The sequence below is a fragment of the Chlorella variabilis genome (genome assembly GCF_000147415.1).
Source record: "Chlorella variabilis unplaced genomic scaffold CHLNCscaffold_57, whole genome shotgun sequence".
In the NCBI taxonomy this organism is placed as follows: Eukaryota; Viridiplantae; Chlorophyta; class Trebouxiophyceae; order Chlorellales; family Chlorellaceae; genus Chlorella; species Chlorella variabilis.
Window position 1 is genome coordinate 1 of NW_005435033.1, and position 13,913 is coordinate 13,913.

At 69.8% G+C, this 13,913-nt stretch overlaps 2 protein-coding genes across 2 annotated transcripts; both read right to left on the reverse strand.

Moving 5' to 3' along the window:
- Positions 1-1,395: 1,395 nt before the first annotated feature.
- Positions 1,396-6,789, reverse strand: CHLNCDRAFT_143410 (hypothetical protein; the record flags this gene model as incomplete). Its single annotated transcript, XM_005852248.1, has 15 exons — positions 1,396-1,601; positions 1,760-1,869; positions 1,991-2,074; positions 2,264-2,364; positions 2,461-2,571; positions 2,779-2,877; positions 3,079-3,733; positions 3,941-4,021; positions 4,259-4,425; positions 4,598-4,654; positions 4,811-4,892; positions 5,051-5,530; positions 5,773-6,051; positions 6,339-6,492; positions 6,729-6,789. 15 exons carry the CDS (start codon positions 6,787-6,789, stop codon positions 1,396-1,398), a joined length of 2,727 nt encoding a protein of 908 aa, XP_005852310.1.
- A 1,050-nt stretch (positions 6,790-7,839) lies between these two features.
- CHLNCDRAFT_143411 (hypothetical protein) lies at positions 7,840-13,643 on the reverse strand (the record flags this gene model as incomplete). The annotated part of the gene is made up of 11 exons (XM_005852249.1): positions 7,840-8,041; positions 8,192-8,289; positions 8,444-8,570; positions 8,707-9,301; positions 9,602-10,888; positions 11,187-11,287; positions 11,460-11,544; positions 11,842-12,055; positions 12,287-12,559; positions 12,881-13,103; positions 13,342-13,643. The coding sequence occupies 11 exons, from the start codon at positions 13,641-13,643 to the stop codon at positions 7,840-7,842; spliced, it is 3,507 nt and encodes a 1,168-aa protein (XP_005852311.1).
- Positions 13,644-13,913: the final 270 nt, after the last annotated feature.

The window sequence follows — 13,913 nt, forward strand, 5'->3', positions numbered from 1 at the left end:
CTCACTCCTCCAGCCACTGAAGTTGCGCCAGCTCGGGGAGCAGTGGGCTGGGGGGTGATGGGTCCGGCAACAGGCCCTTGGCAGCCTCCCCTGCAGCGCCATCGTCAGTAAAACTGTCATGTGGGAGGTTTGGAGCACCTGCCCCGGGATCCGTGCGAGTGTAGGTGTTCAGCAGGGTCCTGCAGGGTGTAGGACAAAGCGCAGTAGGAAGTTCGACGAGGCAGGACAGCCCGGGAATGCATGATATCACAGCTGCAGAAGCCAGGGTGGCCTTGGGGCAAGCCGGGCCCGCTCCCCTGAATACATGCAGACGGTCTGCAACAACTGGTCTGCATGATACTACTGACAAGATTGTGATCTGGCGCTGGGCGTTGCACTTGACGCCGTGCCAGGTGCAGGGGTGGGTGCTGCCGCTGTGCTGCCAGGACGCCCACGAGGCCGTTTGGAAAAGGCCAGAGCCCAGCACTGCATCCCGCAGCTGCCACATGATATCAATCTCGCCTGCAGGGTCCCACACAATTGTGTTGGCCGAACAACTGCCTGACAGGCGGTGGCCACTCTGCCTCTCCTGCTCACCATCATCGGCAGAAGGAGCGCAGCTGGTGGATGGCACCTGTGCCGCCAGGAGCAGCAACAGCGCCGCCATGGCGCCGGCACCTAGGCGACGCCATCTCATTCCCAGGGGAGCTGCCAGCCTGCCGAGAGCGGCATGGCTGGAGCGGCGGCTGGCGGTGATGGCGCACCCCCTCGCGGGTTGAGCGCCACCCAGCGCCTCTGGCGCGTGATGGTCTGGGTTACAGGCGGAGCAGGAGGTCGATGGGGGCGCCGGCCGACCACTGGCGCTGGCTACGAACAAACCGCCGGAGCCCTAGCGCACGCCTGGCGCAAGCTCGCCAGCCAAGGGGTGCGTGAATTGGGGAAGGAAGCAAGGAAGATCGTGAGCTGCTGGTTTCCTTGATGTCAACACCAGAACATGGCGGCGGGTGCCACATCAGCCACCCATGATTGCATTGCAGCATCAGCAAGGGCACTGTGTCCGATCCAGTCCTGGTTACACCCCCGGAACGTCAACAGCAAAACTCATCAAGCGCCCTCCAGGCATCTATGGGAACTATGTTTCAAAGCAGAGCAAAGCAGATCGCGAGAAAGGGCAGGCGCCGCCGCCACGTAATCCGCAGCCTCCCCAGGGGCGCTGGGGTGCCATTGGCCTGCATCGGCATGGTAGTGGCCACTGCATTTCAGCGCCACTTCCAGTCGGATGTAAGGCTGTGGGACCAGCATGATGATGGCTTAGTTCAGTGAGCATGCCCTCACCTGCTTGGATGGCGGGTGGAAAGCTGTAGAGGGCAGTCTAATGCATTGGAAGCACAGTATGTGCGTTCGCCAGCCGCTACGTTATCCTCCCTCCGCCTGCAGCCGCTGCAGCACCTGGGCAGTGGAGGGGCGCTGCAGCGGGTCCGCCGCAGTGCAGCGCTCGATGAGAGCAAGCACTGCCGGGGAGCACTCTTGGGGGGCCAGTGGGAGGCGCCAGGCTCCACGTTTCAGCACAGCCTGCTGCGTGGTCAGCTCGACCAGCAGGATGCCGAGGCTGTAGATGTCGGCTGCAAGCGTGCAGCGTTGCCCCAGAACCTGCTCGGGGGCTGCAGAGAGATAAACCGCAGAGCAAACAGCATTCAGATGGTTGTTGGCATGCGGGAGGGCAGACAGGCGGGACGCAGACGGGTAGCCGGGATACAGCCAGCTGCTGATGCTGGCGTACCTGCGTGCGTCAAGCAGAAGCCTGCAGCGGTGAGCACGCTGCCGGCCACGAACCGGGCCATGCCCAGGTCGCCAATGTGCCCCGCAAGGCTACCATCCAGCAGCACGTTACTGCACAGGCCAGAGACAGGCGGATGCAGGTGAGGAGGCTGGTGCCATGTCCTGCCACTAGCAGGCCAGTGTGTCATGCAACCTTCCACTGGCCTCTGAGGCATGCCCTGCGCACCCCCACCTGCTGCTCAGGTCTCCGTGCATGACGTTGCGGCGGTGCAAGTAGTCCAGCGCACCCGCCACGTCAGCCGCCACCTGGCGGCCCCTGCACGCACGCACATCAGCCAGGGCGCCGATCAGCACCCACAAAATCACAAGGCAGGCCGACCGTTGCCCGGCTGGCATGTCTATCCTCTCCTTGCATCTTCCTCCACCCAGCCAGAAGATCCATCCAGCCAAGGTGCGTGCATCAGCGACGTTCCTACGGCAGCAGCACCTGCCACTAGGGCCGCACCTGGCAAGCCAGTGGAGCGCTGCCCGCTTGTGCGCATCCTGCAGCGCCGCCCTCAGTGTGCCTCCCTTCATCAGGTCCATAGCCAGCAAGACAATCTGGCCCTGCGCAAGGCACGGTGGCAGGGAAAGGTGGGGAGTGGGAGCCAGAGCGGAGAGGCGATCAGAACAGAGAGGGACGGCAGGCCAGCGGCAGCCCACCTTGAGCGCCACACCGAACAGCGGCACGATGCGGGCGTGGCCGCAGTCCCTTAGCATGGCTGCCTCGCGCCACACCGCGCTGGAGTGCACCCCCGACCCCAGCTCAAACACCTGCAGCCGGGCAGTACCAAACACAGCGGCGCATCCCATGGGCGGCAAAAACAGCGCCAATTCACTTGCAGGAGCGGCCGCACATCAGCGGAAGGGGAGCGGCTTGGCATGCCGGCGCATCTTGGCCGCCGCCGGCAGGGCCAGCGCTTGAGGGGCGGGCACTCAACGCGCACAAGGGCAGCAATACCAATGCCAGAGGGCGCTCACCTTGACTGCCACGTGTGAGCCCGAAAGCTTTCCTAGGTAGACCACTGCATGGGCCCCCTCCCCTAGCTCCACCAGCTGCCCGTCGGCGCCAACCACCAGCTGCAGGCAGCAAGGAGGCCAGGGGAGGGCACAGCACGGGTGCGGTGAGCCAGAGCAGCGAGGTTAGACTGCACCAAACTGCAGGCATGCGTGCTGCATGCGTGACAAACTCTGTGAGGCACCAAGCGGGGGCTACACGTGTTTGGTGCGTGGGCTGAGCAGCGCGGCCCTCCGCCCGCACGCTGCGCCTGCTGAGCCCACCTCAAGCTCTTCAGACTGTAGCAGCAGCGAGGTGGTGTTGAGGCCCCACTGCCGGCTGTGAGGAGCCCCGACTTGCCCCTCCTGCTCCTCCACATCAGCTGCCCCGGCAGCAGAGACAGGCGGCTGGCAGGTGTGGCTGCCTGACTGCCCTGCCGCCAAATCCTCGCTGCCGCCTGCGCCTTTCTCTGTGCCGGGGAGCTGGTGTGCTAGCGCCGCTGGGAGCGCCATCATTGGCACCATCTCTATCCCCGCGCCGCGGCCGGCACCTGAGCCAGCCTGCAGCAGAGCTGCCAGCCGCGCCCTCCTGACAGGCCGCAGGCCGGCACCCAAGTCAGCTGGTAGCTTGCCGCCGTCGCCGGCGTGCTGTTGTGCGGGCAGCAGCGGTTGGCTGTCGCTGTTGGCGAGCCGGAAAGCCTGGCCACGAGTCCTGCAGCGCCACAGCACCCAGCCAGCCGCCCCGGCCGCCGCAAGCCCGCCCGCGGCAGCGGCCAGCGCGGCGGCCAGCGCCAGCTGCCGCCGCGGCGGCGGCGCGGGCAGCTGCGCCGACCTGCCCCAAGTGCCGGTTGCATCCTGGCTGGTGCGCAACTCTAGGTTCGGCATGGCTTCCGCGGCACACGGCGGCAGCCTGGGAACCACCTGCGTGCCCGCAATCCAGCTGCAATGGGCGGGCGCAGGGCGGCCGGGCAGACGAGGGCACGGTCAGGGGGAGTCGCTGGTGGCGGCAGCACGCAGGCGAGCTGGGCCCCCCGCATGTGTGCCACCACCACCAGCGGGCAGCAGGAGCAGCACATGTGGCGAGGTCGTTCACACCCACTGCAGGCTGCAGCAGCCCTGCGCTTCCGCAGCTCCAGCCAGCCCTCACATTGCAGTCAGGTTCTGCGCAAACGGGGCGCGGCACCACTCCTGGGGGATGCTGCCCTCCACCCGCGTGCCCCACAGCTCCCTGCAGAGAAGGCGTCAGCCACGAGATGGCACAGTGAGCACACACCCGAGGACACAGTGAGCGGCCCGCCGGCTGCAAGCCACCCGTGTGCTGCCTGTCAGGGCGCCGCCCCGGCTGCAATATCGCTAACTCATCAGGCACAGACGACAGCAGCAGCCGCAGCGGCGGCAACATCCGACTCAGGCTCAAGCGCAGGCGCAGCCGCTGCATGCCGCCGAGGCGCCCCGCCCGACTTACAGCTGCTCCAGGACAGGCCAGGCCAGGTTGGCGGGCAGGGTGCCCCTCAGGCCGCGGTTCCCGATCAAATTGAAGAACTTGAGGCGCGGCATGGCCCCCGGGCGCAGCCAGGCAGGCGGGAAGGCGGGGCCTGCCAGCGCATTGTGCGCCAGGTTGAGCGTCTCGACCTGCACAGCAAAGCACAGAAACGAGGTAAGCAAATAAATGAATGAAATGAATGACGACACAGCATACCACAGCATGGCAGGCAGGGGGCAGACGGTATCACCGGTGTGGCCGGCAGCAGGGTGCCACGGCCGGGGCCCGGCCCAGCGGCAGCATCGGGCCTGGCACACGCACCTCTGTCGCCAGCCCCCATCCGTCAGGCAGAGGGCCGTGGAAGCAGTTGGCGTACAGCTGCGGTAGGGGCACACCAAAACAAGTGGTTGTGGAGCTTAGCCACACGGAACATGGACGGTTCAGTGCAGGCTGCAGCTGCGCCGAATGCGGGGGTCACCCCACATGCGTGTCTCCTTGGCTCCTAGCCACAGCAGCCAGCAGCCGGCAGCGCACCGACAGGTACTCCAGTGGCGGCTGGTGGCGCTGCAGCAGCAGCTCTGGCAGCGTGCCGGTCAGCTGGCTCCGCACCAGGTGCCTGCAGCACAGCGGGGAGGGACACGCGACGGCAGTGCAGCTGAGCTCAGCTGGCGGGGTGTTGTGGAGGAGGCCTGCCCCCCTGCCGGCATGTCGCACAGGCACGCTGCCCCGGACGGGAGGCAGGCTGCAGGCATCCAGCCACGACGCGAAGCTCACAGGTCAACCAGGGCTGGAAAGCCAGTCTGCCAGGACGGCGGGAAGGGCCCGCCAATCCTCAAGTCGGAAAGCTGCATCAGCGCCAGGTTGGGGAAGCCCAATGCCCACTGCGGCGGCAGGCCTGCCGGCGGCTCCTCTGGCTCTCGGGGAGGGCCGGCAGCAGGCGCTCCGGGCAGCTGCGCTGCCGGCAGCGCGGAGGGCGCGAGGCACGCTGGCAGCGATGGCTGCGTGTGGATGAGGTGCAACTGCTGGAGGCGCCTGAAGCCGCCGGACCAGGCCGGGGGCAGGCCGCCTTCAAACTGGGCCTCCAGCCGCAGCTCGCGAAGGGCCGGCAGCACGGCAGGGCTGCTGCCCCAGCTGGCGGGCAGCGTGGTGCGCAGGGCTGCCAGCTCCAGCTTGAGCACCTCCAGCTGCGGCAGCACCCCCGGTGCTAGTTCCGGCAGCGGCACGGTATCGACCGAAGGCGCCATGATGGAAAGCCTGCGGCAGGCAGCAGTGGATGCAGGGCAGCGGAGACGACGTCCTTTGGCTGGACTGGACACATCACGTGGATTGCTTGCCTGCCGGCGGCTGCAAGCTCCGCCGCTGCTGGGGGGAGGCTTGGACGGGTCTAGCCTGGCGTGCGGCACGAAGGAGGTGGGCAAGCAGGCAGGGCTGCTGCCGCCTCCCCACCGGCGGGCACCCTCAACACGCCGTGGCTAGCACAGGCGCCTGCCACTCACTGCTTCAGGCGAGGGAAGGCGCCCGGCAACCACCACTCCCTTGGGAGGCCGCCGGGGCGGGGGCCGGGGCGCGAGGGCGGAATGACCACCTCCAAGTTGAGCACCTCCAGCCACCGCAGCTGCGCCAGCTCCGGCAACAGCGCGCTGGCAGCAGGCGAGGGGGCAGCGGCCCCGGCCGCCCGCGGCCCCGCCGACGCTTCGCGGCCGCCGGTTGCGTTGTCGGGGGTGGTCTGCTGCGCCCCCGGGGAGGCCCTGGCATAATTGACTGTCAAGGTGTATCTGCAAGGGCAGGCCCAGCGGCGCGGCAGGTGGCGTGAGCTTGCAGCATCGGGAGCGCGCAGCTGCATCCCGCTTGCGCGTGTGGGACAGCGACGGCCCGGCCGCAGGCTGGCCGCACGCCTCCATGTGGCGTGCGCGCTGGCAGGCAGCGGACGGCCGACTGAGGCTGTGGGCGCGTTTGCAGCACTCTCCTGTTGCCCAAGCGCCACAGGCCGGCACACGCCTTGACCCCCACCGGCAGCTGGCCAGCAAGCCACAGGCACTCCACCCGACTCCGAGCAACTCACATGCTGACCACGTGCCCCTGACTGTCGCACTTGACCCCGTTCCACGTGCAATGGTGGCGGGTGCTGCCGGGGAGCCACCCCGTCCCCCTGATGCGGTCCAGCAAGTCTGTGTTAGGCCGCGTGTCACGCAGCGCGCGCATGATGGCGCCCTCGCCTGCAGCCAAGGGTCGGTAGGGGGCGTCGGCAGATGTCGGCGCCAGATGCCAGATCAGCGGCAGCAGCAGCAGATGCGAAGACGCACAGAACAGGAGTGTTTTCACGTCCACGCAAGCAGATGGCGACTTGCATCAGGCATGCCCCTTGCAGGCTGGCTGAACGGCAAGCGGGCCGCGGACAAGCAGGGCGATGGGCAGCGCTGGTGCGGCGGCGAGCTTAGCCACCGCTGCTCACCGTTGTCATCGGTGTCGGCAGTGGACCCCAGGAGCAGGGCCAGCATCAGGAAGGCCACCATGCCAGAGCGCCTGCTGGCGATGCAGCACTGCCGCATCCTATGACAGAGCCGGGGCGGCGCTCAGCCCGTCGTGGCGCAAGCGGCGTGCGTCCAGCACCAGCAGCACCAGCTCGCCCGGCGTCACCAGCATAGCTCCTCTTGGCGCAGATGCGAGCTGCGCTGAGGGTAAGGACGCTCAGGTGCGGGGTGACTGGGCCTGGAGCGCGCGCTCGACGCAAGGCGGGGGCTGCGGCGGCTGCACGCTGGGAAGTCACTGTCTACTAGCGTAGTGCTGGTTTCAACGGGCGGGCTGAATCAGCCCGGCTGATATCCCGCGTTCCAACAGAAACTGAGCTAAACACGCAAGAAACTGGGCACCTGCACAGCGCGATGCAATAGTGAGGTGCATAGAGATACCGCAAACGGACAAAAGGGGGAGGTGGACAGCAGGTGGAGGGCAGGGCGGCGAGCAGCATGCCCAGCAGACCCACCCACCCGACGCCAGCTTCCCGTTGCCCGCCAACAGAACCCAACCACTCTCTGCCACCTACACCGCCCCCCCAGCCTGCGTGCCTTGCTGTTACAGCTGTGGAGTTGGCAGAGGGGCCAAAAGCAACGGATGGTGCAAAATCGGCGTCTCGCATGCACCAAAAGGAGTTGGGCAAACGCAAGCAGCAAGTATCAGCTGCACTGGTTTGCAGGGGCTGAAAGAGAATGGGGAGCAATGAATTCAAGTGAGGGGAACAAAAGGCAAGGGGCAAGTGATGAACTCCAGAGAGTGTACAAACTGTTGATGGGTCCAGAGCAGCCGCGGTTGCTCTGGAGCGCTGGTTTTCAGAGGGGGCGGGAGGGCTGCCGCCGAGGGCGGGTTTGGCGTTCACGAGGAAGGGGAGCGCTGGGCAGAAGCTGAGTGGGTTTGAGGGCAAAAGGAGGGTGCGTGTTCGAGAGGAGAGGAGAGGGCAAAATAACTTATGTCCTGTGCTGAGCTCCGCCAAAAGCCTACGCATGAATGAAGGTGCCAAAGAGTAAGGCGTGCCACATGCGGCAACGATTGGGCGGCTGCCAGCAGCCCTAATGGCCGGCGGCGGCCGAGCTGCCGGGCCACTCCCACCAGCGGGAACCGCGCTGCTGCTGCTGCTGCGCGTGCGCCTGCTGCTTGGCGGCGCGCGGCCGACGCGTGCGGTGTGCCCACGGCCACGCCCAGCGCTGCCCCATAGGCGGCATGCTGGTCGCCACGCGGATGTCCAGAGGCAGGGAGTGCACAGCAAAGTCGCTCTGCAGAGGCAAGGCAGCCGCGGGCAGCGGGTCAGGCGGGCGCGGCGCATATGTGGGTGCACATGCGGCGCAGCACAAGACGCTGGCACACGATGCTGGCAGCAACGCGGCAAAGGCGCCGGGGAAAGGCCGGCCCCACGCAGCCCACCGCTGCCGGCGGCTTGCCTGCAGGCGCAGCGAGAGGCGGGGGCCCGCGTGTAGGCCGTGCAGCAGTGGGCCGTCGGTCACCGAGGTGAGCAGAGAGTTCTGCGGGAGGTTGGGGAGGGCAGCGGGCACCGCGCGGCATGGTGAGCAGCACGGCTGGGCCAACCAGGGACGGCACAGGCAGGCACGCAGGTACGCAGCGCGGCACCAAAGCACTGTGCGGCGAAGGCATCAGGCCAGGCAGGCGGGCGGGCACCTGAGCCGCCTTCTGCGCGTCGCGCACCGCGGCCGCGGGCAGGCGCACGCGGGCGAGCAGGAAGTCGGCATTGCCGGCAGGCTGCAGCTGGCGCAGCAGCGCCACCCAGCCCAGGGTAACGGCCAGCCTGCGCACATCAGGGAGTATGGCAGGGCAGGTGCAGGCGGGTGAGACGGTGAGCAGGCATGCGCAGCCGCAACAATCCAGCGGCTGGCATGGCCGGCCACAGCAAAGCAAGCCGGCGCATGGTCCGCCCAACTCACCAGCTGGCGACGGCTGACAGCTGGCTGAAGACGGGCAGCAGCGGCCGCTCCCGCGGTGGTGGCAGCAGCGGCGCCGCCGGCTGCTGCACGATCGTCACCTCTGCCACCGTGGCGGCGGGCTTGCCGGCAGCGGCGGCCGCCTTGTCGCCGCCGCCGCCGCTGTGCTCGGCGCCGCTGCCGTCGGCGGGCATGGGGGCAGGCGGAAGGGCCAGCGGGACGCCTTCAATCCAGGCCTTGGTAACATTGGACAGCCCCCGCCCCTCCACACGGATCAGAAGCTCCACAGGAGGCTCCTGCCGCTGCTGCCGCGCCGCGCGCGCAAGCAGGCGCCCCCAGAAGCCGCGCCGCTGCATGGGCGCCTGCTCCCCGAACTGCGCCTGCCTGCCCGCGCCCGGCTGCGCGCCCGTGCCGGCGCCTGCGCCAGGCTGCGCCGCCGCGGCTGCCGCGGGCGCCGCCGCCGCCTGGGCCACCGTGGCCACGGCCTTGAGGGGGAACATGGAGGGAGCCAGCAGCTCGGTGGCTGCCACGTCGCCCGGGCGCGGCAGGCTGGGCAGGCTGGGCAGCGAACGGAGGAGCAGGCGGCCCTCCAGCGAGCCTGCAGGCGCGGGGCAGGCATGCGGCTTGTCATGCTGATGTGTTGTACTGGCTGTGTTCTGGCTGCTGATGTGCTGCTGGCCGCTGATGTCGTACTGGCTGGCCAGGACGTGCTGAACCCTGGCCAGCCCACGGGCCTGAGAAGGAATCCAGAAGGGGGCTTGGAGCAGCCTGGGGCTCCACAGGCGCCGCCGCCACGCACAGCACACACACCACAGCACCAGCGCAGTGCAGCGTTGCCGCACTCGCGGCCCAGCCCGGGACGGCGCCGGTGCGGCGCAGAGTGAACGGCGGGCCGCACCTTGGCAGATGGCCAGCAGGCGCGTGCGGTAGGTGGCCATTCGGTGCGCCTCAAACACCCCCCGCCGCCGCCTCCTGCCGCCGCCCTCCTCACCCTCGCCTGCCGCACCCGCTGCCGCCGCTGCCGCCATGGCGGCAGGGTCACCCAGCGCGGCAGCCACCGCAACATCCACGTTGTCTTCGTCATCCAGGCTGCCGCCCAGGCTGCCGCTGGCGGGCGCGGCGGCGGGGCGGGCCGCGGACTCGGCGGCGGCGGCGGCGGCCGGGGCGGCGCCCCAAAAGGTCCACGCCCGCCGCGGCGGCGGCAGAGACGTGGCTGGCGGCAGGGGGGCGTCCCAGGTGTCTCCCAGGGGCCTGGCGGCGGTGACGGCAGCCGGGGTGATGTACAGCTGCTGGCCCAGCGGTACGTACTGCGGCGCAGCCCGCATGGGCACCGAAGCGGCGGCGCTGAGCGGCAGCGCCACCAGCCGCGCGGCCGAGCCAGCACGCTCCACCACCGCGCGCACCGGCGGCGCGGCGGCCGCCAGCGCGGCAGAGCTCGCGCGGTGGGCGGCGGCGCGCAGCGGCGGCGCCGCGGCCGCCGCCAGCCGCTGCCCCAGCCAGTGCTGCCGGCCGCGCGGGCGGCTGCTGCCGTCGGCGGCCTGCCCCTCCACCCCCGCCGGGCCCCGGCCACCGCTGCCCTGCACCTGCGCCGGGGTGCCCTCCTGCCGCATCATCGCCGCAGCGACCGCAGCAGAGGTGGCTGCAGCAACATCCACGTCCTGGCCCAGCATCGCCGCCGCCACAGCCGCCCCCGTGGCAGCCGCCACGCCCACGCGCGCCAGGCGGCCGCCGCCGTGCTGGCGGGAGGCGGCGCCGGCCTTGGGGGCGCTGTCGGCTGAGGCCGCCGCGGCGCCGGTGCGTGCCAGCAGCGCTGGGGCGCTGCCGCTGCGTGGCAGGCCGCTGCCGCGTGCAGCGACCGCCGCCGTCACGCACTGCTCCTGCTCCCGCTGCTGCTTCTGCTGCTCCGCCTCTATGCCGCCGCTGCTGCCGCCGCCACCGCCGGCCGTAACGTGGCTGGCGACGCGGCGCAGCCGCTGCTGCGCGCCGGCGGCCAGGCGGGGCGCGGGCACGACGTTGCCCGCGGCGCCTGCCGCCTCGCTCGCTGCGCCTTGCGGCGCGGCGGGAGGAGCAGGCGCTTCGTGCGCGGCTGCGCTGGGAGGGGCCGCCGCCTCTGCTGCCGCCGCCTTCTCGGCGGCGGCGACGCCGGGCGGGCGCCGGAACGACAGCAGCTTTGGGATGGGGTCGTCTGCGGCACAGGGCAGCGGCAGCAGCAGCAGCAGCAGGACTTGGTCGGCTGGCCGGGCAGGGGGCTAGGGGTGTGCAGACGAGCACGAACCAAGCTTTGTTGTTCAATCGATTTCAAGCAACCAGATCTCAGGGTGCGTCAGTTAGTGCCGCCTCTTCAGCTCGCGCGCCCCGCTGCCACAGCAACTGGCGGGAGCAGCTGCTGCCGGCGCGGGTGCGCAGCCCTTGCTGCCCAGCCGGCAGCTGCGCTGCTCTACAGGTCTCAACATGGCCTGGGCTGAGAAGAAAGGAAGGCTCACCTGGGCTGAGGTAGTTGCGAATGCGGGCGTCCCAGCCGCACTCTGCCACCGTGGCCGCCAGCGCATCGTTGCCGAGCGCCGGGGTGGCAAAGCCGAAGCAGCTGCAGGAAGGGGAGCAGGGGCGCAGGCAGGCGGGCGAGGTGGAGGCGGCGAGGGGTGGTGCAGGAGGGAGGGGAAGGGCGCAGATGGGAGGGCGCTTTGCTCGCAAGCCGGGTAGTGGCAGCACCAGGTGAGGTGGCCTGAATGAAATGGTTCTAGGGGTGGCGGGCTCACCTGACGGTGTGGTGCAGGTTGGGCGGCAGGTGCTGCAGCAGCTGGATGGCACAGAGCGAGGCGACCGCGCCGCCCAGGCTGTGCCCTGCGGGGGTGGCAGGGTCGGGCAGGGTGTTTGGGACAGGGGCGGAAGGACCAGGTTGGGCGCCAGGACAGGTTGGGTGCCTGCCAACAAGCGCCGACTGCCAGCAGCAGGCAAGGGATGGCAGAGGCTGCTGGTGTTGTGAGGCTGCAGCCTGGCGTCCCGGTCCCTGCCTTTCTTCCCGTGCATCCGCTGCCCAGGCGAACACATGCGCCAGCGCCCAGGCAGGCGGGCCGGCCCGCGGCGCGCTCGCCGCACAGCACAGCGCTCACAGCACAGCGCTCACAGCACGGCACTCACCGCACAGCACCAGACGCTTGCCGCGCGCCCGCGCCTCCCTGTACAGGCTGTGGATGGGCACGGAGCGGGCGCGCGCCAGGAAGCCGCGGTGCGCGGCCAGCGCGCGGCCGCCGCCGCCAGCGGCGCCGCCGCCGTTGACGCCGCCGCCGTCCTCGTCGTCGGCGGCCGGCGCGGCCCCGCTGCTCAGCATGGCAGCATCGAGCACCACCTCCTCCTGCACACACAACACGCGCCGGTGGAGCACAGCTGGGAGCTGCTGCTTGCGCCTGGCGCGGGGTGGCGCCCACAGCAGCGCGGCGCCCGCCGAGCCCTGCTGAGGAAACGGATTCGCTCGCCGCACAACCCGCTCAGCCCAGTCCCCCTCACGGCCCAACCGCATGCTTGCCCGCCCCGCTGCCAGCGCCCGTCTGCCAGCACAGGCCCCAAGCTGGCCGCTGCCCCACACACAGGCTCTCAGGCTCCCCGGCGCAGGCGCCGGCGCAGCGCCAGTCTGGCGCCGGCTCGCCTGGAACAGGTTTGCGTTGGTGGCCATGTCGCGCGGCAGCTTGGTGCCCATGAAGGAGACGTAGAGGGCGTCGTGGCTCTCGCCCAGCAGGAAGCGGTGGCGCACGTGCGGCTGCGCCCACTGCACGCCGCGCAGCGTCACCAGCTGCGGCGGGAACAGCGCCTTGACCGAGTTGATGAAGGAGACAGAAGTGTCGGTGTCGTGGTCCACGATCTGTGGGGGAAAGAGGTTCAGGTGGAGGGAAGCGTGTGTGGCAGGGAAGCGCGTGTGGTGGGAGGGTGCTCACAATGTGGCGGCGGCATGCGAAGGGCAAACGCGATGCCGAGGGCAGCTGGCAGGCATGTGCCCGCGCCGAGGGCCTTCCCCCGCCGGGCTGCGAGCTGCCCAGTTCCCGCAGGCAGCAGGCGGGCCGCCGCGGTGCTGCCTGAGGCGCGCGCAGTCTGCGGGGCGCCGCCGCGATGCCAGTCCCGTGCACCATGCCCGTCCCCGCCTCCGCCCCCGCCTCCACCCGCCGCCCTACTCCCCCACACACACCTTGTAGACGTGTTCCGAGAGGATGATGCAGTTCAGCAGGTCCTGCAGCTCCTGCAGCCCCTCCACGCCCAGCTGGCGGCACGCTTCCTTCACCGCCACGGTGGCCGCCAGCTGGCGCTGCAGCCGGTCGTGCAGCGGCTGCAGCGGGCGCGCCGCCAGGGTGGCCGCCAGGTTGGCAGAGTGCAGCGCCAGGGCCTTCCACAGGAAGCCCCAGTGGCGGGCGCTGCAGATGGGGAGAGTGGGAGGCGGGCGTGGGCACAGGAGGTGAGGCGGGGGTGGTTGGAAGAGGCGGGAAACCATAGAATCTTGGTCCCAGGCCAGGCACAGAGAGCGGCGGTCCGCTGGGTGCAGCATGGGGATAACAGAGCGGAAGGGCAGGCATGGCAGGGCGGCATTCTGCATGGGGCGGCACCGGGCGTGCTGCCCAGGCGCAGGCGCCCGCTGGAGTGAGCTTCCGGAACCGGCGCGGCACCCCCAGGGCAGCAGCTTGCCTGCTCAGAATGGCGGCCACGCCCAGGGCTCCCGGCACCGGTCCTGCCGCCAGGTCGCCTGCATGTGCATGGCCCTTGGCGCTGCCGCTGCCTGGGCCGCAGTCGTCGCCTATGGGCGGCTGCTCGGCGCCCGCCTCCGAGGCGCCGCCGCCGTCGCCGCCGCCGGCCGGAGGCGCTGCCACCTTGTGCCGCCTGCCGCCGTTCTTGCCCCGCGCATCCAGCCCGGGCCGGGGAGGCGCGGGGGAGCGCAGCCAACCGGCCAGGATGGGCATATGCGAGTCCCCTGTGAACCCCTCAGCACCTCAACATGTTCGGCGCCTGCACAAGCAGCATGGGTCGTAGGGCGACCAGGATTCGTGCCAGCACCAAAAGGCGCCGTCTTGTGAGGACACGGTTGGAACGGCAGGTCAGGAGAGCAGCAGCCAGGGCCGGGGGGGCTCACTGCAGCGGGTAAAACGAACCAGTATCACCTTGCAGCGGGCGCTGGCTGTCCAGCAAAGAAACGCCTGCGAACGATGGCGGGCACCGAGACGCGCGGGTGG